This window comes from Garra rufa, chromosome 13 (assembly GCF_049309525.1).
Source record: "Garra rufa chromosome 13, GarRuf1.0, whole genome shotgun sequence".
In the NCBI taxonomy this organism is placed as follows: domain Eukaryota; kingdom Metazoa; phylum Chordata; class Actinopteri; order Cypriniformes; family Cyprinidae; genus Garra; species Garra rufa.
The window spans coordinates 21,757,546-21,782,219 of NC_133373.1; the positions used below are offsets into that span (position 1 = coordinate 21,757,546).

A 24,674-nucleotide genomic window follows, 5' to 3' on the forward strand; every position below is an offset into this window, starting at 1 on the left:
TGTCGTCACATTGTAAATCAGTGATGATGTGTGTGTTTTGCAAATTATACAAAAAGATACACAAGGCATAGGTTTGTGAAATAAGAGCAATGTGAAAATCAGATTTATTTCTACATACAAAATCAAGATTTGTATGAAATGTAACCAGGTGCTGGTGTAGGCATGAGATCTCCAGCTAAATAAAGTTGTCGGTTTTCTTGCAACAAACACAAGTGAGATTGTATATAGATATAAACAAGCACAATTGTGCCAAATGTAGAAGTCACCAATGATACAAAAATACATATCATCTTATAGGTAATAAGAGCTACCTTCTATAACGTTTCACAATGCAATAACAATAAGAAAAATACATATTTAATATAGTACAAACAACTATTAAATGCTAATATGTATGTAAGGATTTAAAATGTGCATTCATTCAGGGCTGCCCAGGGACATCACTAACGTAGCTCTAGAATTAAGTTCTACTTTCCTGTTTAAGAATTTCATTTAATATTTGATTACTTTTTTTTAAATATTAAACTATACTTAAAAAAGAAATTTGCACAGTTATAGTGCTTTGCATAAGTCTTACAAAATTGGTTAATATTTTAATTTAGATAAATTGTTTATTCAAATAATTTTTTGCTCATTCAAACGATATTTTTAACAGTTCTTTTCACAAGATAACCAAGCTAAAAGACCAAAAAATGTATTCACTATGCATGTAACTCAATTTATAATTATTATACACCAAAACAAAATTGTTCCATACTATGAGAACATTTTAACAGTGTGAAACTTGTGTATTCATTATGATCAAACAAGAATAATTTCCTCATTGTGAGGAAACCTGTAATCCTTTTGCCATGTGAAAACCTCCTCATTTCTTAATGTTCTCATGAGAACGACAGGTAGCACAACCAATAGCAGTTCAGCTTGGCTCTCCATCTGTCCTGGATGTTTGGCCACTCATTGTACAGCCTTCGTAAATTGTGGGATCATGGGAAGCCTTTTTAAACATCTTTTAATAGCTGGATAAGCACCATTGGAAGACAACATGATGTGACGTCCCACCTCTGTTAAAAAAGAAATAGGTCATTTAGCGTTGATGTTTAGCCAATAGCTGAATAAATAATTTTAGATTTCTATTTACCATTATATATTCTGAAACCACCGAGTGAATAAACAGTTTAACTTACAAACGTTATGTAATCTAATATTGTAATCTAATTTTCAATTGCACTAATGTACATTCCAGCTAAAAACCCAGTGACCAATTTAGTATGTTATAATTAAACAACCAACATTAAAATAGAACACTTGACATTAAGTTAGATCTGGGGCCACACAGTCACTGTTAAGACAATAAGTCAAAGGGTGATCAATCATACTTTTCGAATTCAAATAGTCTATGAATTCATGTAACTGACTTAATCAAGTCTAAGCATTTTATGCAATCAGCCACTGGTCTAATAGTTGAAGTAATTTGTTTTTACAACCACAACACAAGGTGATGCCACAAGAGATCTGATCTTACCTCAATAAAAGTCATTATAATGTGTAAATCTTCTGTGATTAACTTGTCAGGCCTGGTATGGTGGTCTGGTCTCTGCCTCTATAACAGGACAGCACATACAACAATATGAAGCCCAGATTTCAAAAAGCAAACAAAGATATCAATATCAGCTTGAAGGGAAAAGAACATGTCATATTCCAAGGGCAAATGTATAGGTGTGTGATGCATCACAATTTCTGTAAAAAAAAAGAGCCGTTAGTAAAGGTGTTTTTTTTTTTTTTTAGGTGAAAAACAGGCTTTGTTTTAGAACATACTGGAAATTGTATTTTGGTTTCCTTGAGTAAAGTCCTGTTTTACGGCAAAAGTAGTAGCATATACACTGACCAAAATTATAAATGCAACACTTTTATTTTTGCCCCCATATTTCATGAGCTGAACTCAAAGATCTAAGACTTTTTCTATGTACACAAAAGGCCTATTTCTCTCAAATATTGTTCACAAATCTGTCTAAGACTGTGTTAAGCCAGGCACACACTGTGTCAGACTGTACGAAAGTGCTGATCATGTCACACTGTGGGATCTCAGTTGTTATTAATGTCAGACTGTACGACAGTCAAGACGTGTTAAAAACGTGTGCGCGCAAGAAAACTTGTCCGTAGTTTTACATTTGTCAACCTATAACCATTCAGTGGCTGCGAGCTGCATTACACACGGGGCTAAAATGTCGGTTATCAGGAAGAGTATACAAACGGCGGCAATATCGGTGTATTTATAAAAAGAATAGAGTAAGCAGCACTACACACCCACATGAAAACAGTGGCGCAACCAGTGTTTATCATAGCAACATAACAGATGGATTTTGTAAGCGGAGGACGGAAGCGCTGGAAATTATGTGGATAGCCGAAACCTCTAGCATTAATTCTGACTTTGACGTTCGTCGTAGGAGATGTCACACTGCAGGATTGTGCGCCGAATCTCCTGACACTGCCAGAATTTCGTCGGGGATAAAATTTGGTCGCAACAGCCATTAATCAGCTGTCACTAAACATGTCAAACTAACAATCTAAGACTACAGATTTTAGCCTTGGATTATAGGAATCTTTTAGGATTTTCAAAATTTGTCTCAGATGGCCAAATCGTGTCCAAAATCGTACAGTGTGCACCCGGCTTTAGTGAGCAATTCTTCTTTGCCGAGATAATTCATCCATGAGCATGAGTATTGCAGAGGTGTGCCTTAGGCTGGCCACAATAAAAGGCCACTCTAAAATGTGCATTGGGGAGGGGGAGTCCAAAAAGCAGTCAGTATCTGGTGTGACCACCATTTGCCTCACGAAGTGCAACACATATCCTTCGCATAGAGTTGATCAGGTTGCTGATTGTGGCCTGTGGAATGTTGGTCCACTCCTCTTCAATGGCTGAGCGAAGTTGCTGGATATTGGCAGGAACTGGGACACGCTGTCGTATACGCCGATCCAGAGCATCCCAAACATGCTCAATGGGGGACATGTCCGGTGAGTATTCTGGCCATGCAAGAACTGGGATGTTTTCAGCTTCCAGGAATTGTGTACAGATTCTTGCAACATGGGGCTGTGCATTTTCATGCTGCAACATGAGGTGATGGTCGTGGATGAATGGCACAACACTGGGCCTCAGGATCTCATCACAGTATCTCTATGCATTCAAAATTCAAAAATTCAAAGTACCGTGAAAACCAGGATTCATCCGTGAAGAGAACTCCTCTCCAAAGTGCCAGACGCCATCGAATGTGAGTATTTGCCCACTCAAGTCGTTTATGACGACGAACTGCAGTCAGGTCGAGACCCTCATGAGGGCGATGAGCATGCAGATGAGCTTTCCTAAGATGATTTCTGACAATTTGTGCAGAAATTCTTTGGTTATTCAAACCGATTTTTGCAGCAGCTGTCCAGGTGGCTGTTCTCAGACGATCTTGGAGGTGAAGATGCTGGATGTGGAGGTCCTGCGCTGGTGTGGTTACACCTGATCTGCGGTTCTGAGGCTGGTTGGATGTACTGCCAAATTCTCTGAAATGCCTTTGGAGATGGCTTAAAGGTTGTATCAGCGATTTCTATCCCTAAACATAAAGTGTCAAATTCAGCTGACCTTTCATCACGATCCGCTCGCTGCCTGCCCCATAAATTGTCTGTGAAAAAAACGCGTCTCTCTGGTCAGCCTAGGGTCCGAGATATGCCAAAAAAACAATTGGCACTACCAACCTTTCCACACATAAACAAACAGTGTTCCAACCAATCAGCGTCAGGGGTTTGGTGTTGTGGACTTTCGCTCCGCCTCCCTTACATCCCAGCACCAGTAGGAAAGTCCACAACACCAAACCCCTGACGCTGATTGGTTGGAACACTGTTTGTTTATGTGTGGAAAGGTTGGTAGTGCCGATTGTTTTTTTGGCATATCTCGGACCCTAGGCTGACCAGAGAGACGCGGTTTTTTCACAGACAATTAATGGGGCAGGCAGCGAGCGGATCGTGATGAAAGGTCAGCTGAAATTGACACTTTATGTTTTAGGCTAGAAATCGCTGATACAACCTTTAAAGTAGAGAAATGAACATTCAGTTCATGGGCAACAGCTCTGGTGGACATTCCTGCAGTCAGCATGCCAATTGCACGTTCCCTCAAACTTGCAACATCTATGGCATTGTGCTGTGTGAGAAAACTGCACATTTGAGAGTGGTCTTTTAATATGGCCAGCCTAAGGCACACCTGTGCAATTATCATGCTGTCTAATCAGCATCTTGATATGCCACACCTGTGAGGTGGATGGATTATCTCGGCAAAGGAGAAGTGCTCACTAACACAGATTTAGACAGATTTGTAAACAATATTTGAGAGAAGTAGGCCTTTTGTGTACATAGAAAAAGTCTTAGATCTTTGAGTTCTGCGCAATAAAAATGGGGGCAAAAACAAAAGTGTTGCGTTTATAATTTTGGTCAGTGTATTTTCTAGTAAATTATATAATTACAAGAAAACAATATACGGAAATGTATAAATGACATAATGCAAAATTATTTTTACATCAGAATGTGAATTATTTCAGTTCTAATTGTCATTAGAGTGTGTTGAATTTCAGTGCGGGGATTCCATGGAATGATGCTGCAGAAGTAGAAACCAAGAAAAGGACATAGTGTTACATCAATTACCTAACAATGAATGTATATCTAACAATGTAGATGCAAAGGAGATTAACTCAAATTAACCAATTTTTAACCAAGTAAAATAAATAAAGCCCAAAAATAGCCCACCAAGAGCTGAAAATGTCTGCAAAATTCTTGAATGGGAAGTTATATAATTTTAGGGGAAAATTCTGGAGAAGAAAGTGTAATGGGGATTTCAAAACGGAGATGCATTGCAATCCCAAATCAAATGTCAATCAAACTCTTTTTTGAGTTTTGAGTATTTAGAACAGCTTTGTTTCCTAATCAGATGCCTGCAGTTCATATTTATTATGACCTGAACAATAATTTTCTTGAATAATTTGATCAGAATTTCTACTTGTGGAGGCTTCAGTTGTTAATCCAGAGCGGCTGGAAAGGATACATCTGATTGTTCAGCCAAAAAAAAGATAATATTCCAAAGATAAAAGGCACAGAATGAAAATGAAGAATAAGATCAATCTTAAGAGGTAAAAAGTCTTCACAAATGTCTTTAGAACAGAATGACGAACAATAGACAGATAAGCAAGATTTGAGACATTTTATACAAAACAATTTTGTAAATAATACTGTCTATCATAGTTCCATGTTTCTAATTCATTATGAATAGTTATTCTAAAATAGATTATATAAGAGAGATACTGTATATTCAAATGTGTATAATCCATATGATGTTTTTTTTTTTGTCAGGAAAAAAAAAAATATTTTCTTAGTTTGTAAAATAGAAAGTTTACCATACAATAAATACCATTACCTTTAAAGTTCACATATGGCAGAAATATTTTTTACAAACTTGGACCTGGAACATTCCTTTGGGAAATAGAATACTTTAAAACTGCATTTGGTATGCACAGTTTGTGCTGTTATTTTATTGATTGCTTCAATAAAATGTGTGTGCGTGCGTGCGCGTGTGCGTGTGTAAACTTAAAAGTTTGGGATCAATAAGATTTTTTAAGGTTTTTAAAGACGTTTCTTATGCTGATCAAGGCTGCATTTATTTGATCAAAAATACAGAAAAAAATTTAATATTGTGAAGTATTATTTCAATTTAAAATAACTGTTTTCTATGCAAATTCATTTAAAAATGTAATTTATTCCTGTGATACAAAGCAAAATTTTCAGCATCATTACTCATTACTACATTTTAATATGCTAATTTATTATCAATGTTGAAAACAGTTCTGCTTAATATTTTTTTTTTTTTTTTGGAACCAGTGATATTTTTTTCAGGGTTCTTTGATAAATAAAAGGTTAAAAAGAACAGTGTTTATTTAAAATAGAAAGGTTTTCTAACCATATACACTACTGTTCAAAAGTTTGGAGTCAGTACATTTTTATTCTTTCTTTTTTTAAATAAAATAATTATTTAATTCACCAAGGATGTGTTAAATTAATAAAAAAGTGATAGCATAGATTTACATTGTTAGAAAAAATGTATATTTTGAATAAATGCTGTTCTTTATAACTTGTTTTTATTCAAAGAATCCTGAATAAAAGAATATTTGGCAGCACAACTGTTTCCAACAGTGATAATTGTAATAATAAATCAGCATATTAGAGTGATTTCTGAAGGATCATGTGACGCATAAGACTGGAGTAACACCTGATGAAAATTTTACTTTATAATTAATATTACTGTTTTTTTTCTGTATTATTGATCGAATAAATGCAGCCTTGATGAGCATAATAGACTTACTATTACAAGTCTTACTGATCCCAAACTTTTGAACGTCAGTGTGTATCTTTAAATAGTCAATAGTCATTTCAGAGATATATTTAACTTTGTTATTTAACTTTGTCTTGTCTTTGTTATCTTTAATAACACAAGTGGTCTGACCGCAAAAAAATCAGAAATTCTGACGAAAAAAGACCTGCTTACACTAGAGTTAGTGTCTTTCTGGTCCGTACACATTTCCTGCACATAGATAACAAGAGAGAAATGATGGCATAAAGAAAGGTGAGCACCCCCACGAGGCACACTAGGGAAAGAAAGGGGTCTAGTGTCACGGAGACCAGCTCTGCACATCTCTCCCCGATAAATTGCCAGAATTTACCTACAGGACATCTAAAAGGGCCAAGAGAAACAGTTAGAGAACATGTACAGTGGAGGATTATTCTTAAAGAGAACCATTAGAGCTACACAACAGCATCCCTGTGTTTACATATTTCTAAAGAACAAAGTAATTCCTCAAAAATTTAAAAAGAAATTACCAAAAAAGCTACCAAAAAATACTGGAGTGCTGGCAAAAATTTCAAGCTTGCCCAAATACAGTTAGAAACTTGATTTACCCAAGACAAAAAAAAAAAAAAATGATTTACATTACAGAAAATCATTTTATTTAATTCCAAAACAGAATTGAATTGAATTTAGATTGTGGAATCTAATTGTTTACAGATTAATGTGATTGTTTTCTGAGGTACCTGCAAGCGGCACCATGCCCTGGTACAATCTCACACTCTCCTCCATTGAGACAGAAATCAGGCTGGACCACACAGAGGCTCTGACATGGCAGTCCATCTACCGTTACGTAGCCTGGGTCACACAGACATTGTGCTTCCTTCGTCCAGAGGTTTACCACACATTTGGAAAACTCGTTGCAGGCAAGAAACTTGCAAGGGTCACCTTGATCAGCTAAAATAAAAGAAGAAATTAGACTTATCACTCCTGTGGCAATTTATTGACCTTCTGTGAGAAATCCTGCTTGTTTCTGCTTTCCAGACCGACAAATCTAGTTTGAAATGAACATAAATGGCCAGCGAACTTATATATGATGCCTGCAAAGCCCTTACCAGGTTCTATGTCTAGGGAATGGCTGTCAATCTTTATGTCCAAACTCTGGGCTGCAGCGTCACAAAACTCCTCCAAGACGTACTGGACAGCCTGAGTAATGTTGTACGGCACAGACTTGGCAAATTTCGCCTTGCTATTGACCACCACACTTCCGTTTCTGAAGTTTAAGATCTCTAACTTCTTAAAACCTGTTAGGTTAGACTGTAGATATGGGAGTAGCTGTGCACAGAGGAGACAAAAACATAGTTTAAGTATGTTCGCCATTCAAAATCCACTGACAAATGCAGGAGTTAGCAGAAGGACCTTCTGTTAATCTAAGCACAGACTTTAAAAAAGAATATTATAAAGTGTAAACTGTATACTGTCTGACTTTTAAAACTTGTATAAAATATGCGGTAAAAGCATTACGACGAAGCTGCAATATGCTAGATTATTGACATTGCTCAACTATGTTGCATGTTTTAATCAGTTATCTTTGAAAAGTGAAAAAGTTTAAAAAAAATACTGATAGTGATGTTCACTCATTCAAACATAAGAAATTGCTTTAACAAATCAAAAATATAATGTTGTATGTTGTATGTCCTCCTACTGTAATATCCCATTACTTATGAGGAATCCTTAGTTAAGGATAAGCCAACAAAAAATCGAAATAGCTGCACTCACCAGTTCAACAAATTTGTTTTCCAATGATCTGTATTCCTCAGAGCTCTTATTGAAAAGATCTTCAGAGAACATCATGTTTGTGACACGCAAACTGAAAAACACAATTAGTTCTTTGCCTTTGCTAGCTGTGGTCATTGAAGGAGTTGTGAAATACTTCAGTAATGGTGCTTTTGTTGTCTCCAAGGGATATCCTTCATTTGGAAAAGAATATCCATTGTCATAACTCAAGAGGTCAATGGTCTCAGTACCTACTACATCTATTTGGTCCAATTCAGTGGCTAGGTCTTTTAAATGGATAAATGGGTCTTCAGTTTCCACATTCAGCACTTTGTCATTTTCTGACCCAAATACAACGTCCTGGGCAACAGTTGGTTGTATTTTTTCAGTTTGTGAATCATAATCCTTTTCCAAAGATGTTGGAGTAATGACTGTTACATCTGTTAGGACAACTTCCTCAGTTACCACATTCAGCACTTTGTCATTTTCTGTCTTCGTAAAATTAATTTCCTGGACAACTGTCGATTGTACTTTTTCAGTTGGTGAATCATAATCCTTTTCCAAAAATGTTGCTGTAACGACTGATGCATCTGTTAGGACTACATCAAAAGGTTCAAAGTCTGCAGGTGTAGTTGTCAAAGGTGCAAGTGTCTCCATGGGTTGTGATGCAGTCTCTTCCTCTTGTTTTACAAGGACACCTTCTGTCGGAGTGTCTTCCTCTGGGAAATCGTCAATGATAGGTTATAAATTACATTTGAAGTAGTAAAATACTTTGTCAAATTTAAACTATAGAATTAAAATTAGGATCATTCTAAAAATCTCTTTGACCAAACATGTGTATTGAGAAGCACACATACAGTAGCATGGATCTCTCACCTGTCTCTGTGAGGTATGGCTCCTCAGTACCTCCAACAAGAAATGGTAAGTCCTGGACAACAGTTGATTGTACTTTTTCATTTGGTGAATTATTATCCTTTGATGGTGTAACGACTTGTTTAAAAAGTTCAAGGTCTGCAGGTGTAATTGTCAAAGATGGATCAGTTGCGAGTGTCACCATAGGTAGTGATGCAGTCTCTTCTTGTTCTATAAAGAGTTCTTCTGTCAGAGTGTCTTCCTCTGGGAAATCATTAAAGATGGGTTATAAATTACATCTGAAGTGCAAAGTAGTTAATTTTGTGGATCAATGTGATTTTTCAGCAATAATCTTAATTCTGTTATCCTGAATAGATGTGGAAGAAGATTTTCAGCTTAAACAGCTGCTTACATGCACTTGTTTTAAAGCACATATCCGGGTTTCAGATGCTAGCTAAATCTTGTTAACAATTTTAAAGATAATTCTAAAAATCTCTTTGACCAAACATTTGTATTGAGAAACACACATAACACATAGATTGCTCACCTGTCTCTGTGAGCTGTGGCCCCTCAGTACCTCCAACAACAGAAAGTAAGTCCTGGACAACAGTTGATGGTACTTTTTCAGTTGGTGAAACATAATCCTTTTCCAAAGGTGTTGGCATAACATTGGATACATCTGTGAGGACTACATCAAAAAGTTCAAACTCTGCAGGTGTAGTTGTCAAAGGTGCATGTGTCTCCATGGGTAGTGATGCCGCCTCTTCTTGTTCTACAAGGAGATCTTCTGTCAGAGTGTCTTCCTCTGGAAAAATCATTAATGACAGGTTATGAATTGCATTTGAAGTAGTAAAATAGTTCATTTTGTGGATCAGTATGACTATTTAGCAATAATTCTAATTCTGTTATCCTAAAAAGATGAGGTAAAAGACCTAAAACAGTTGCTGACACTTCTGTACTTGGTTGTCTTATTGTTCTCTTATTCTGAGCCTGTAGAGTTCTGTAATCAGGTCTGTGATTGGGAGCTATACATATGTCATTGTTTCAGATGATAGCTAAAACTTAATATTTATCTGTTTGACCAAACATTTTTTATTAAGAAACACACATAGCTTAGATCTCTTACCTGTCTCTGTGAGTGGTGGCTCATCAGTATTTCCAACAACAGATGGTAACTCCTGGACAACAGTTGATTGTACTTTTTCAGTTGGTGAATCATAATCCTTTTCCAAAGGTGTTGGTGTAACGACCGATAAATCTGTTAGGACTACTTTAAGGTCTAGGTCTGCAGGTGAAGAAGTCAAAGGTGGATCAGTTGCGAGTTTCTCCATGGGTAGTGATGCAGTCTCTTGTTCTACAAGGTCACCTTTTGTCACAGTGTCTTCTTCTGAGAAATCATGAATGATAGGGTAAAAATTACATTTGAAGTACAAAATAGTTAAGATGGTAGCTAAAACTTATAGTTCATAGTTAATTCTAAACATCTGTTTGACCAAAACTTTGAATTGAGAAACACACAGTGTAGCTCTCTCACCCCTCTCTTTGAGATGTGGCTCCTCAGTACCTCCAACAACAGATGTTAAGTCCTTATCTTTCTTCGAAGCTGATTCTGTGATCATTTCAGTTAGAGATTCTGAGGTAGCTGATATAGTAGGGAGAACATCAGCCACTTCTGGTTCTGTGTTTTTTTCCTCTGTAACCAGATCTGGTATCTCAAGACCTCCCTCATTAATCTGAGGTCTGGGGAGTTGATCCTCAACCCCAAAGTCTTCCATGTGTTCAGGTTCACCAATGTCTGTGCCTGGTTGAACACTGGCAACTGGCACAAAGGGCAAATTATCACCATTTTCAAGTTGGTAATAGTCAATATCCTTAACCAGGTAAGTTTCTGTGAAAGAAATCTCTGGTGGTTTAATCTTAATCATCTCTAAAAGAGGTTTGGTTGAACCTTCTGTAGTTTTGGGAATTTCACTTGTGATCTCCACAGCGGGCTGTTCAGTTTTGATGCTGCTTTCATATTCTACAACATCAGCAAGTTCAGATTCATCACCTTCTCTTCCGGGTTCCACCTTCTCAATCTCTTCTGTTAAATGAAGTTCCTCTTCAGGTTGTACTGTCTCAGTTCCTGGCTTCTTGGTTGCTTGAACATCATCCTCTTGTTTCACTTTAATCTCTTCATCAGTTTTATGTTCCTGAACATCATCGTTTGACTCTACAATGACCTCTGGTTCTGTCTCTATAACTTTTTCCTCAGGTTCTGCTACTTCATCCTGTTTAGTTGATTTTCCAATCTCATCCTCAGGTTCTGGTAATACAGCTGTTCCCACAGGCTCTAATGTGCCATACTCAGCATGAGTTTCTGTTACTATTGTTACTTCTTCAGGTTGTAAGACCTGATCTTCTAAAACAACAATATCTTCAGTTACTTCAGTATCTTTCGTAGATCCAGTTACTTCTACAGTTTCTGTTGTTACAACCTGTACCTTAGGTAGATCAACCTCAGACTTGGTCTCATCCTCTGGTTCAGCCATCACCACTATGGTCTCTTTTTCATTTACTACCATTCCAGTGTCCACTGGTTGAGGCACCTCTGGAATTTCATTAGAATCTGTCACTTCAGTTATTGGATCAATTGGTTCAGTTGAAGGTTGCAGAGTGATGCTAAAGTCGGTTGTGACAGCCATCTTTGGTTGTTCAGACCTAGGACTAGCAGTTGTTGCAGTGGTAAACAAAATGTGGGCAGTAGTTACCAGGTGAAGTATGATGTCATCTTCTGGTAATGTGTTTAGATTAAAGTCACTATCTGGTGTAGGTTTCTCTGTAGTTTTAAGCTGTTGTTCACTCAGAGGTAATTCTGAGGAAGCAGCTGAAGATGTTGGAGCCAAATTGTTGTCTTTATCAGCAATAACAACCGGTTTGCTGTGATCCTCACTTGGAGCTTCCTCTACTGGTGGAACTTGAAACATTTCATTTATAAGTTCAACATTTTCCTCTTTAATAGTTTCAAGCTGGTGTATAATGACTGCATCACTCAAAGGGTCAGCTGTTTCTGATTCTGATTTTACTGTTGTGGTGTTGTCTGTATTCAAAGTTGGGTCAAAAATGTTCTCCACAATATTCTCATTGTCATCTGATGAAAAATGAACTTCAGTCTTTGGTAGTTTTGTTGGAAAACTGAGGTCACCATATGTATGTTGATCAAAGGACTGCAAATGAACAGTACAATTATGTTATTGCATTTAAAGATGTTATGTTAACCTTAAGTTTGTTTCATGAACACAGAGCACAAAACACTTAAAACATTTAGTTCTGGCCCTGGATGCTAATTGGCTGATACAGCACTGCAGTTGTGGTATAATATAAACAATTCACTTGCAGGTATCAAGTGTTCCTCAGTTGCTGTATATATTACTATTAATCCTTAGTTTACATGTACAGGTCCTTCTAAAAAAATTAGCATATTGTGATAAAGTTCATTATTTTCTGTAATGTACTGATAAACATTAGACTTTCATATATTTTAGATTCATTACACACAACTGAAGTAGTTCAAGCCTTTTATTGTTTTAATATTGATGATTTTGGCATACAGCTCATGAAAACCCAAAATTCCTATCTCAAAAAAATAGCATATCATGAAAAGATTCTCTAAACGAGCTATTAACCTAATCATCTGAATCAACTAATTAACTCTAAACACCTGCAAAAGATTCCTGAGGCTTTTAAAAACTCGCAGCCTGGTTCATTACTCAAAACCGCAATCATGGGTAAGACTGCCGACCTGACTGCTGTCCAGAAGGCCATCATTGACACCCTCAAGCAAGAGGGTAAGACACAGAAAGAAATTTCTGAACGAATAGGCTGTTTCCAGAGTGCTGTATCAAGGCACCTCAGTGGGAAGTCTGTGGGAAGGAAAAAGTGTTGCAGAAAATGCTGCACAACGAGAAGGGGTGACCGGACCCTGAGGAAGACTGTGGAGAAGGACCGATTCCAGACCTTGGGGGACCTGCGGAAGCAGTGGACTGAGTCTGGAGTAGAAACATCCAGAGCCACCGTGTACAGGCGTGTGCAGGAAATGGGCTACAGGTGCCGCATTCCCCAGGTCAAGCCACTTTTGAACCAGAAACAGTGGCAGAAGCGCCTGACCTGGGCTACAGAGAAGCAGCACTGGACTGTTGCTCAGTGGTCCAAAGTACTTTTTTCGGATGAAAGCAAATTTTGCATGTCATTCGGAAATCAAGGTGCCAGAGTCTGGAGGAAGACTGGGGAGAGGGAAATGCCAAAATGCCTGAAGTCCAGTGTCAAGTACCCACAGTCAGTGATGGTCTGGGGTGCCATGTCAGCTGCTGGTGTTGGTCCACTGTGTTTTATCAAGGGCAGGGTCAATGCAGCTAGCTATCAGGAGATTTTGGAGCTCTTCATGCTTCCATCTGCTGAAAAGCTTTATGGAGATGAAGATTTCATTTTTCAGCACGACCTGGCACCTGCTCACAGTGCCAAAACCACTGGTAAATGGTTTACTGACCATGGTATTACTGTGCTCAATTGGCTTGCCAACTCTCCTGACCTGAACCCCATAGAGAATCTGTGGGATATTGTGAAGAGAAAGTTGAGAGACGCAAGACCCAACACTCTGGATGAGCTTAAGGCCGCTATCGAAGCATCCTGGGCCTCCATAACACCTCAGCAGTGCCACAGGCTGATTGCCTCCATGCCACGCCGCATTGAAGCAGTCATTTCTGCAAAAGGATTCCCGACCAAGTAATGAGTGCATAACTGAACATAATTATTTGGGTTTTCATGAGCTGTATGCCAAAATCATCAATATTAAAACAATAAAAGGCTTGAACTACTTCAGTTGTGTGTAATGAATCTAAAATATATGAAAGTCTAATGTTTATCAGTACATTACAGAAAATAATGAACTTTATCACAATATGCTAATTTTTTTGAGAAGGACCTGTATATAGTTTACAAATATATTTTCTTGTGGATGACACTTAATATTTTAAGCAATAAAGCACTTGAGGCTGTCAATATGAAAGGCATCACAGACATTTCTTTGTGAGCTGTGCTTCTTCAGCCATGACTATATTGAAAGTGTGGAATGGTCTCTTGTTCCTAAATGCTTAACTATAATTGACATCAGTCACCTCAGTTATAATGTCTTCAGAAGTCTCAGTGACAGGGATTATGGTTGAGAACTGGTCTTTGCCTGATGAGAGAAAATGTGTACACAACTTATAAATACTATATAATGAACTTGTACAAGATTGTTTGTTGTTGTTGTTTTTACATTTATACATTTACCTGGCTCAAATGTCAGTGAGTTAAGATCAAGAAGAGATGCCTTTTTGCTCAGTGCTTTAACTATCATATCCTTCAGACCTTGTCCTGTAGATGAAACAACCGTGCCAATGTCCAGATTTACATCAACAATGGTAGGTGTGGTAGTCTCAAAAACAGCTGTGTAAACTGCAGATAGTCCTCCAGCTCTGGACAAATAGAAGCAATGTACATTTATATTTATTTGTGTAGCAGACATTTTTATCCAAGCAATAAAGCTAAAGGTGATGTACACAAATACTACACACATTATGCAACACGTATAAACACATTATGTAACTTTTACCCTTTAGGTGCTTCTGCCTCACTTGCATGTAGGAAAGGAAACAAAGAAACAAGTCAAATGCAACAAGTAATCAGACATGCACAAACAGCTCCTTAGTGAAATACATAAAAAAATTATAATAATGGAAACAGGATACAAACACAAATAGGCTTGTATTTCACTATGCATGTAAATAATTATTTTCACAGCAGTAATTCAGAGCTCAGGTGATCAGTTGGTCACTGCTGTTATAATTAAATGAGTACACCTACCTAATTTTTAACACACTGACATTCATAAACCCAGGTAGGTCAGCAAAAGCATGTTGCATCTGAAACAAACAAGCATGCAGTTTAACATCTTATGTTGCCCGTCATATACAGTATGGATGTATAGGCAAATGTATTAAGCAGTGTTGCCAATCTCCAACAGATTCACATGATGCAAATGTTTTTAAATCTAGTTCCCAGCATCCTTGGCATACGAATGGATAAAGAGTGTCAATGTTGAAATTAAGTGTTATTTTATTTTGTGGGTGGCTATATGACACTATATATACACTCCATTGATTCTTTATCAGCTATGTAATTAAGTTAATTTGCTCTCACAATTATCATTTCTCCAATGATTTTTAAGGCTTGCAGGAACAAATTACTCCATTTAGTATATGCAAATGGAGAAATGGCTTAATTACAGAAAATCACAATATGCGTTGTATGCAAACTTTGATTCCTCAAAAACACTGAATTCTGAATCATTGTATGGTCATTTTCACAAACCTGATCCTGAAGATGCCTTGACAGGTCATGATACTGAGGTGAATTGGTGTCTCTCAGTATCTCCTGATACCCATAGTCCAACAGTGTAATGCTGAATTCTATGACCTGATGTACTGGCTGCTCAGGAACCACATTGTGAAGATCCAACTCCTGCCAATATATTATAAGAACTATTAAATAATTACTGCACCAATGTATAACTTGCATAATTCCCCAAAAGTTTTTAACAACTTTCCAGGTAAAATATTTTATTTTAAACATTTTAACTGAAGAATGTATGCAAGTGCAGAGATAAGAATTCCCTCCACTACACACCTATAGACCGAGGTTCTGCCATCACCTTCCAGTCCCTCATCTTCTAGATCTGACCCACTCTCACTCACATCAACAATACATCTCTTACTACTGGAAAGTTTCCTTTCATATTTAAACAGGCTCGAGTAACTCCAGTGCTGAAAATAAACAACACTTAATTCTACAGAGAACCACCAACTTGTCTCTCTGCTTAATTTTCTATCAAAACCCCTCAAGTTGTGTTCAGTTAGTTCTACTTTCTTTTACAATGACAGTCTAAAGTGGATGGTTAGGCTAAGCATTGTTACAAAAGCATTGTTAGCCTAGGGTGACATTTACTATGATTGAAAGTTTTACTGTTACCAACATAGTTCTGCAATTCAGTGTTTCCCGAAATGCAATGAACATTCACAGGCAACATCGCAAAGTTGGGGTTGGAACTAAAGCTACTGACCTGTGGTTAGGATGACCTTCAATAGTTTATGCCCTTGAGCAAAATAAACCAGCCAATAGCATTTGTAGTAAATCAAAAAAAATGATAACGCTGCTTTTTGTGCCTATGTGCTCTAATTAGAGGGATCCCATAATGGAATCAAGCAACACAACAATAGCAAAATCCAAATAATCCAAATAATTGTATTTATTCAACACTTTAAATCACCAGATCCTCTCTGACCTGGGTGGCTTTAGTATTACCTAATGAGCTGATCCTTCAAGGTTTCCTGGAGAGGTAAACCAAGTCACTACTCACTGGAGTGTCTTAAGGTTAGGTGTTTTGTCCTCTCTGTTTCTCCACATACACATCCTCACTGGGCTCAATCATTAAGGCTTCTCTCATAATTTCTTTGCAGATGATATGCAGTTCTACCTATTTTTTTAACCTGACAACTCCAATATCTCAGCTCCTATCTCTGCTTGCTTTTCAGACATCTCAGACTATATAAGGCAACTTTGCTGAAGTTTACCAGACCGGAGATGTATAATGAAACCAGTTTCTTCAGTCAAGTTCTTTTTCTGGGATGTTACTTTGGAATTGTTTGGAAGGCCTATAAGCTTTGAAACTCTAGCATAGCAAGCATTTTTTTAAAAATTGCCAAAACAGAAATGTTCAAAACTGGAATCCAACTCAGATGACTAAGTTGAAACTGTGCACCAGACTGGCTACTTTAGAGAGGGAAAAAATCCAATATTATATCAACAAACTTAGCTGTATCTTACCAAATCAGTGGGCTTTGTAGAGTTAAATAAATCACTGACAATGTTTTGGAGGCATTGATCTGCAGTAGTGATTACCAGTAATCAAGCTTCCAAGCAGTAATGATAGGACTAAAGCCAGATGCTTTGCCAAGAATAACACAAATTGTAAACTTCCATCTCCTCTCTTACTTAAAGTAAAAGAACTCAACTGTAGTATCTATTTTTTAATATCTTAACAAAGCAGTCAAGCATGAAAGATTCATGATCCCCATACTCAAAGATCTTATTCCAAAGTTATCTGAGGCAACCATTTCTTTATTTTAGATATAGCTTTTGGTTTCTAGTAGATCACTTTAGATCCCAGGAAAGTGGATTTTGCTAGCCAGATTTGCCTTGATGACTTGGAATCCGCTATGGAGCAGTTTTACATTTTTTCTCGTACAAATTTATTTTAAGCACTGTTCTATAGACCTATATAGACCCACTAAATGAATGCAAACCTTAGTAAATCAAAAAAATTGTGATTCATTTAAATACTGTCCATTTGTAAAGTTTGTGTCTGAAAGGGAAACTCCTACAAATGCATATGCAATAAGGTCAGCCGCAAAAACAACTCTGTCCACACCTTTTCATTCACTGCATGTTTAGTAAATGCTGACAGCAGTTTTTTTATTTTGGCGTTTTTGAATTTTATTGACAGGACAGTTGAGATATGACAGGAAGTGAATAGGAGGAAGAGAGGGGGGAGGGGGGGGGAAGGTCTACTAGGCGGGATTCGATGAAGGGACACTCGAAGTGCAAATGGTAAATCTGGGCCCTAGAATAATTGTCTACAACAGGGGCACCCAATTCTGTTCGTGGAGGGCCACCTTCCTGCAGAGTTTAGCTCTAACACCAATTAAACACACCTGAACTAGCTAATCAAGGTCTTCAAGATTACTGATGTGCGTTCTACTTTGTCTTGAAACATACACTCATGAATTCACTAAACAGTTCCCCTCAGGGGAAATCACTGCTGCCATTCTGAAGTGGGTTCCACTTCGTCGAGTGGACAAGGAAAGTTTGCATGGACAGATCCTTGACCCCTTGATTTTGACTGAGGACTGAGTCTACTTATAACTACACTTCAGGCAGCTCCATATACCACAATGCAGCCAATATACCATATACCACCCTGACACCACAGCCAATTGTACTTAATCCCACACAACTCTAGTGTATGATATATTCATTACTTTTAAAGATATAACAGCATAATGTTACTATAATAATATAACTCTAATACAATAATACTTGTAGATAACTATTTAAAATGATTTACTGCAGTGGTTCTCAATCCTGGTCCTGGGGGACCCCTGCTCTGCACATTTTGCATGTCTCTCTTATTTAACACACCTGATTGAGATCTTCAGCTTGTTAGTTCAGTTCATGGATCTCTCTTCTAATGAGCTGATCTCAATCAGGTGTGTTAAATAAGGGAGACATGCAAAATGTGCAGAGCAGGGGTCCCCCAGGACCAGGATTGAGAACCACTGATTTACTGGTCTGCTACAGTATTTTAGACAATTTTTTTAATGCCCCAATACAGCACGTCTGAAATCTTGTGGTAGATTGCATTGGTTGTTATGGAAATTATTTGGCTGCATCTGTATTCTCTATTTTGCGTATTGTCAGTAAATCGCCTGCAGAACTTTCCACTCTGCACTTTTAAGAGATTGCGCTTTCAAGTAAATTTGCCCTGTTTAGTAAATCTGGTCCTAGGAAATCTGCATTCATCAGTAGAGAGCAAATAACACTAAAACTAGAATGAACGTTTATACATTTCTGTAAAGATAGTTCCAAGTTGAGCTCCATCTTTTTGTTAGCACTATAAAATTTTCCCTCATTTTCCAGCAGACAGTTTACACCAGTGTATTGTTGAAGTTTGCAGCAGCTGGACCTGCACATAGCTCTGATGAGCTATGAAGCTGTACACCTAATCTGAATAATGCACAATATATTTTGCAATTCTGTACTCTGTACAATCTGTACAAGTCTGTATTAGATGTTAAGGTTAAGCAATGTACACAATATTTTAAAAATAAATTTCTATCAATCACTGCTGCCAGTTTTTACAGTAAATGTATATAAAGTATGTACAATATGTTATGTAAATTGTGCTCCAGACCTGTGAGGCAGTAGAGGTGCCTGTTGTAGTGCTGACAGTAGTAGATTGATCTGTGGGAACAAATTCATCTACTGCTGCTTCAGTCAGGACTTCCTCTGAACCTAAACAACAGAGATTGTGATTAGTTAAATTTTCCAAAATGCTGATGACTTCTCACTGAATACCAAAAACTATTTAACTATACCTTCCATTCTTTGTGCTCCATCAGTTGTCGGCTCTTCTGTTATATTTCTAAAAATTTAAAATGAATATGTATAATGATATTAAAATAATCACGGTTCATCATTTTTGTTATAGAAGATTTAAAGATGTTTTTTAAGAAGGACAGTCTCACCTTTCTAATTTTTCACTGTTCATATTCACCCTCTGTAAAGGAAAAGCAAACACATTACAAAACTAAATTGGTTTGACTAAACTTTTTAATAGTTCACACAAAATCCAAGATGTAAATGAGTTTCTTGAATCAGAATCGGAACAGTAACCTTTATTTCGATACCGATTTATACACCAGCAACAGATTTGGAGAATCACTTGCTCACCAATGAATACTCTGCAGTGATTGGGTGCTGTCAGAATGACAGTCCAAACAGCTGATTAAAACATCACAATAATCCACAAGTAATCCAATTCCATCAATTAATACCCTGTGAAGCAATAAGTTGCTTCACTGTGTGTTTGTAAGAAACAAATCCATCATTAAGAATGTTTCTAACTTCAAACTGTTGCTTTAAGCTAAAATATGAGATCTTCATCTATATTGCTTTCTTCAGCGAAAAAGTCATTTAGTCTGTTTACAAGTGAAAATGGTCCAACACAGTTCTAAACAAATATGTTGGTGAATTTTGATGTGAGGACAACAGGAGGAAGCTAGAAGAAGCGTTACATAAACTTGCGGCTTTTCACCACACAAAAGATGTTCATAAATGGACTGCAGTGGTGTGGATTACTTGAGGATTATTGTAATGTTTTTATCAGCTGTTTGAACTCTCAATCTGATGGCTCCCATTCACTACAGATTATTCATTGGTGAGCTTTGGTGTGATGGAATGCTAAATTTCTTTAAATCTGTTTTAAGGAAGAAATAAACTCATCTACATCTTGTAAGTACATTTTCTACTAATTTTTGTTTTTGGGGTGAACTATTCTTTTAATTTAATCTTGTTATATGACATATTTTGACTGTACTGTGTGAATTGTTGATTAGTTTACCCTGTAGATCATGTCTATGTGTTCCTGGGAATTGCTGAAATTCATGGCAAGATCCGAGATGCACATAGAGTCATGCTGGCATTTGTGGACCCATTTCTGGTACTCTAAGCTGCTGGGAATTCTGTCCAGAAAGATCCGGAAAGCCTCCCATACAGCCTCCTGACAAACTGACAAGATCAATAAATAAATAAACGTTCGGGTGAGAAAAGTTACAGCATACATTACCATTTTTTTTTTTTTTTTTTTTTGGGATCTATTCTGTAGTCAAAATATATTTTTCTGTATTGCTAAACTGCAATGAAATGAAACAGTCACAGTGAGGTTTTTTCATTAATTAATATTTCAAAAATAATAACTTGTGTAATTTTGACTAATTATACCCGTTTATTCTCTGATATGTAAAGTACATTTTCTTTCAGCTGACTGGGTATATTTCTCTAAATTTCAATAGAGTTTTTATAGATGGAGCTATTTTATGACTAACTGCTTATTTATTTATACATTATAAAGCATTTGACGGGGTTGAACACACTTAATTATAGAAAGTATAGAAAATTATAGAAAATTATAGAATTATAGATAATTATAGAAATTATAGAAAGTATAAACTAGTATGACTGGGCCAAATAAATGAACACATTAATTAGTACATAAGCAAATATCGTGTCTCTTAATCTTTTTTTTTCTTTTCTCTGTTGTCTACTTTTTACCTAAATTTGAAAAGAGCATTTCAGTTATGTAATTTCTGCATAGTTCAATGTTCAGTGTACTTCACATTTAGACATTCTACTGTTTGATGCACTGTTTTTTATACTATATAGTAGGAAGGCAGGCAGGCATTTTATTGTTTTGGGTTTCATGATGTACGTACAATGTGGAACAATATGGCTTGCAAGGTTCTGGTCTGTCTATGTTTTTCCATGCTATTCCCAAACTGTCACCTAAAATGACTGTCCGTTTGATACAGATGTGTCCAGTTTTTGGTGCACATAACCTAAATGTTTATTTTTTCACTTTCACCCACATTTTCACTGATAAAAATGTGAACTGACAAAACCACTTTTGTATTTTCTTTGTTAATGGTAAGTGTATTTACAAATCAAAGCTCATCATATATCGGATGTCTAGTTTGTCTGACACAAACATTTCAAGTCTTGGAATCTCTACTAATTAAGAAGACGTACAAATTGTCCAGAGTTTAGAGGGCAGCTTCCAGGAATAGGGTTGAGAGCCACTGCACTAAATAGAACCATTGATGCATTTAAATGGATTAAACTGTCTAACACAGAAGATATTCCTTGTACATGTTTTACAGGCATGAGTTACCTCTCAGTGTGTAGTATGTTTGATGGCTTGCTATGACTTCCCTCATTGTCTCCTGTGGACATACTTTCACCTCTGAGTGGAAGAACTCTGACCTCTTGATGCGATGCTTTTCCATTTCAAATATAGTCCTCATCCCTGAATTCTGTTTTAGTGGGTTTGGCAGGTTTGTTAAGGTGGTAGTGTGAAGGGTCTCTGATGGATTTAATCTGCTTCGGCCTGTAAGAACAATAACAAAAAATGAATGAGTCAAAAGTAAGTAAGTAGTTAGTAACTTTGTTGTGGTTTGTCTTATTTCTATTAAAATATGCTTAGCTCTCAAAACATCCATTGGCTTTCAATAGACAGTCTTTTGCCACACCTAGGATATTATTCTTTGCTAACAGATTTGTTTCTTCACTCATGCTTGAAGGTCAAATGTGTTTTGGTGAAAAGAATGAACTAACATGTATCTTGTGAATATCCAAAAAATGTGTTCCCAAAAATTTCTAAACAATTTGAGGAAGGTGTTGGAGGAAGCATGTCAATTTTGTTATCGTTTAGTGGCAGAGGGCTCTCCTGGGGGGTTTGAGGGCGGGGGGAGCCAATGGTGCCCACATGATCAATTCTTTCAAATCTACTTTCCAATTCTGTTCACCTCTATAATTGTTTGTGTGGCTATATTTGAAACTTAAAACACAATTATATGTTATTTATCAAACAAAATTTTGGTTACTTTCTACACATTGAAAAACATATTGGTGTGTCTAGTAATTTCATATCTCTTTAGTAAGTTACAATACTAATCACAATATATGTCCAGAAGTGCCGCCTAATTTTTGACTTTTACAATGCACTGTATAAATCAGCCATTTAAAAATTTAAACCAAAATTTCTGTCCTCATCTACTGTACATTGTGTAATAAAAGTTAACTTTGTTACCTTGAATTCCTGTGACGGACACAATAAAGAAGAAGAGTGTGAAGAGATGCCCACATTTCAAAGACATGCTGACTTCAAGTCTTACATCTAACCCCATGCTGTATTAAGACAGCACAAGACTTCAGGTGCTAAGTCCTTTTTTCTTGGATATATCCGTCAGAAGCAGGAAACGCCATTATGGTCCTTGAGACCTTGTACCCAAGCACTGAGACCTAAAAATGGAAATGAAGGAAACTAAAAATTAAAATGGATTTTCAGTGTCTCAAAGAAGACAAAACTGTGAATAAAAATCAAAAACACAGCAGAATGCAAGAGAGAGTGGGTACAGATAAACGATACTAGGACTACTAAGATGTAGTCTTGGTGTAGAGGCATGACATTGTGTGACAGATTACGGTGAAGTAGTTAAAAAAGCAAGATCTGTTTCTGGAATAATCTGATTATCTGATACTCAGACATAATCCCGCTTTACCCATGGCCCACCCACCTCATCCAATTAGTGGCTTTTCCATTCAAGCATCTGTCACCTGCAGTGCCAGCTCGATCACTCAATTCATCTGGCTACTGCATCATCTCTGACCTCAGGAAGTAGCAGCGCTCACCCCAGTACTGTTCCAATCATGCCTCCCAGGTGAGTACATGTGTGGACAGAGCTGCCAATGATTTGTAACCTCATTGCTGGGTTTAAAGTGGTGCACACTTTCAAAAATGGATGCTATTTAAAGCCTGTTGAGTCTGACTGCTTTTGAACTATGACCGCCATGATAGGGATGAAGGGAGGAAAGTAATTCCACTTCCATTGACGGTCCAAAGGCTTAGTCTATAAATACTAAAGCCTTGGCATTGGATGAATTGCATGTTAATTCACTGTTGTTTTCTATTTTATTTATTTATTTTTTTAAATATCAGTCCACAAATCAACTGGTTTTTAATAATCTGTTTTCATGGCCACGGAATAGTTTTTTTAATTTCAGTCTTTAAATACCAGTTATGTAATATAATTTTAATATAATATTTTATATGCAATTTAAAGTTTTTAATATGTGTAATATGTAATATCATTTGTGTATATGCACAGTAAAATTTTAAGGTCAGTAAACGGTTTGTGTTGTTTCAGAAAAAAATCAGTCCTTTGCATCTCTATTTGAGTACATTTTATTTTATATTTTATTTTGTCTTTAGACGACATTCTGATCGGCGGTGCAGGCTGGAGTGTATTCAAAGGAACACTTCAAATGACGACAGAGAGGTTACGTCATCAGATGCTGAGGATGTCAACGTGACTCTGACCCAGACTCCAGGGTTACACTGACTGATACTCGTGTGTCTATTTCCGTCAATACAGTGCTCAGTTTTTACACTGTTTGACTGTTTGAACTCTGAAAATCCAAAATTTCTTGAAAGCTAGCCTGCAATCTACAGCCATCATTCAATAATTTGTGCTTCATCAGTATAGTCCACACAAAGTACATACAATGCAGAACTAAATTTACAATTGTCTCTCAGCATCAGCAAAAAGCAACAAACAAACAAAAAAACATGTCTGTTGATTTAATCCCACTATGTAAACAGAATTCCTGATAAAGGGCTAATGACATTTTGTAAGGAAGTCTAATCCGATTGAACTGTCTTGTTTTGATTACTGGAGAGCTGCTCACTGTCTGGTCAGTGCTTTATTGCTCAGTTTACTTCAGAAATCTTCAAATAGGCCAAAGCTTTATGAATTATTTACTAAAATCCACTAAAAATATACATAAACAAAAATTTGAAATCACTAAGACATTTTTATGTTTTTGGTAACAAACAAACACACACATAAACGACCAAGAAAAATTAATAAATAAAAATGATTAGTTCTGTCTGAAATAATGGTTTTGTATTTTTATTGTTATTATGTATTCCATTGCCCCAGTATTCAATCGTTATGATGTCAAACCCCTTTTACAACAGCCTTTACTCCAGTCTAGTTAGAAAACCTTGTGTTACTTAATTATAAACATAAATCCTTAAGATTATTCTTGCTGTACATCTTTGATAAATATAATCCCCTTTTGTTCAATGAAAGTATACACACACACACACACACACACACACACACACACACACACACACACACACACACACACACACACACACACACACGTTGGGTTTACATATTTTATGGGGACATTCCATAGGCGTAAT

At 36.7% G+C, this 24,674-nt stretch overlaps 1 protein-coding gene across 2 annotated transcripts; it reads right to left on the bottom strand.

Moving 5' to 3' along the window:
* Positions 1-81: 81 nt before the first annotated feature.
* Positions 82-22,858, bottom strand: impg1a (interphotoreceptor matrix proteoglycan 1a). 2 transcript variants are annotated; one of them, XM_073816975.1, is made up of 20 exons: positions 22,491-22,858; positions 21,573-21,788; positions 20,247-20,413; positions 19,372-19,403; positions 19,222-19,268; positions 19,038-19,138; positions 15,380-15,529; positions 14,873-14,931; positions 14,622-14,642; positions 14,300-14,484; positions 14,143-14,204; positions 10,524-12,195; positions 10,116-10,376; positions 9,537-9,794; positions 9,014-9,253; positions 8,141-8,856; positions 7,477-7,696; positions 7,108-7,318; positions 1,523-1,600; positions 82-1,061 (listed from the first exon to the last, which is right to left on the bottom strand). In XM_073816975.1, the coding sequence occupies exons 1-19, from the start codon at positions 22,585-22,587 to the stop codon at positions 1,561-1,563; spliced, it is 4,755 nt and encodes a 1,584-aa protein (XP_073673076.1). In that variant the 5' UTR covers positions 22,588-22,858; the 3' UTR covers positions 82-1,061; positions 1,523-1,560. The 2 variants fall into 2 exon arrangements, with proteins under 2 accessions (XP_073673076.1, XP_073673075.1); XM_073816974.1 differs by lacking the exons at positions 82-1,061; positions 1,523-1,600 and adding an exon at positions 6,539-6,751.
* Positions 22,859-24,674: the final 1,816 nt, after the last annotated feature.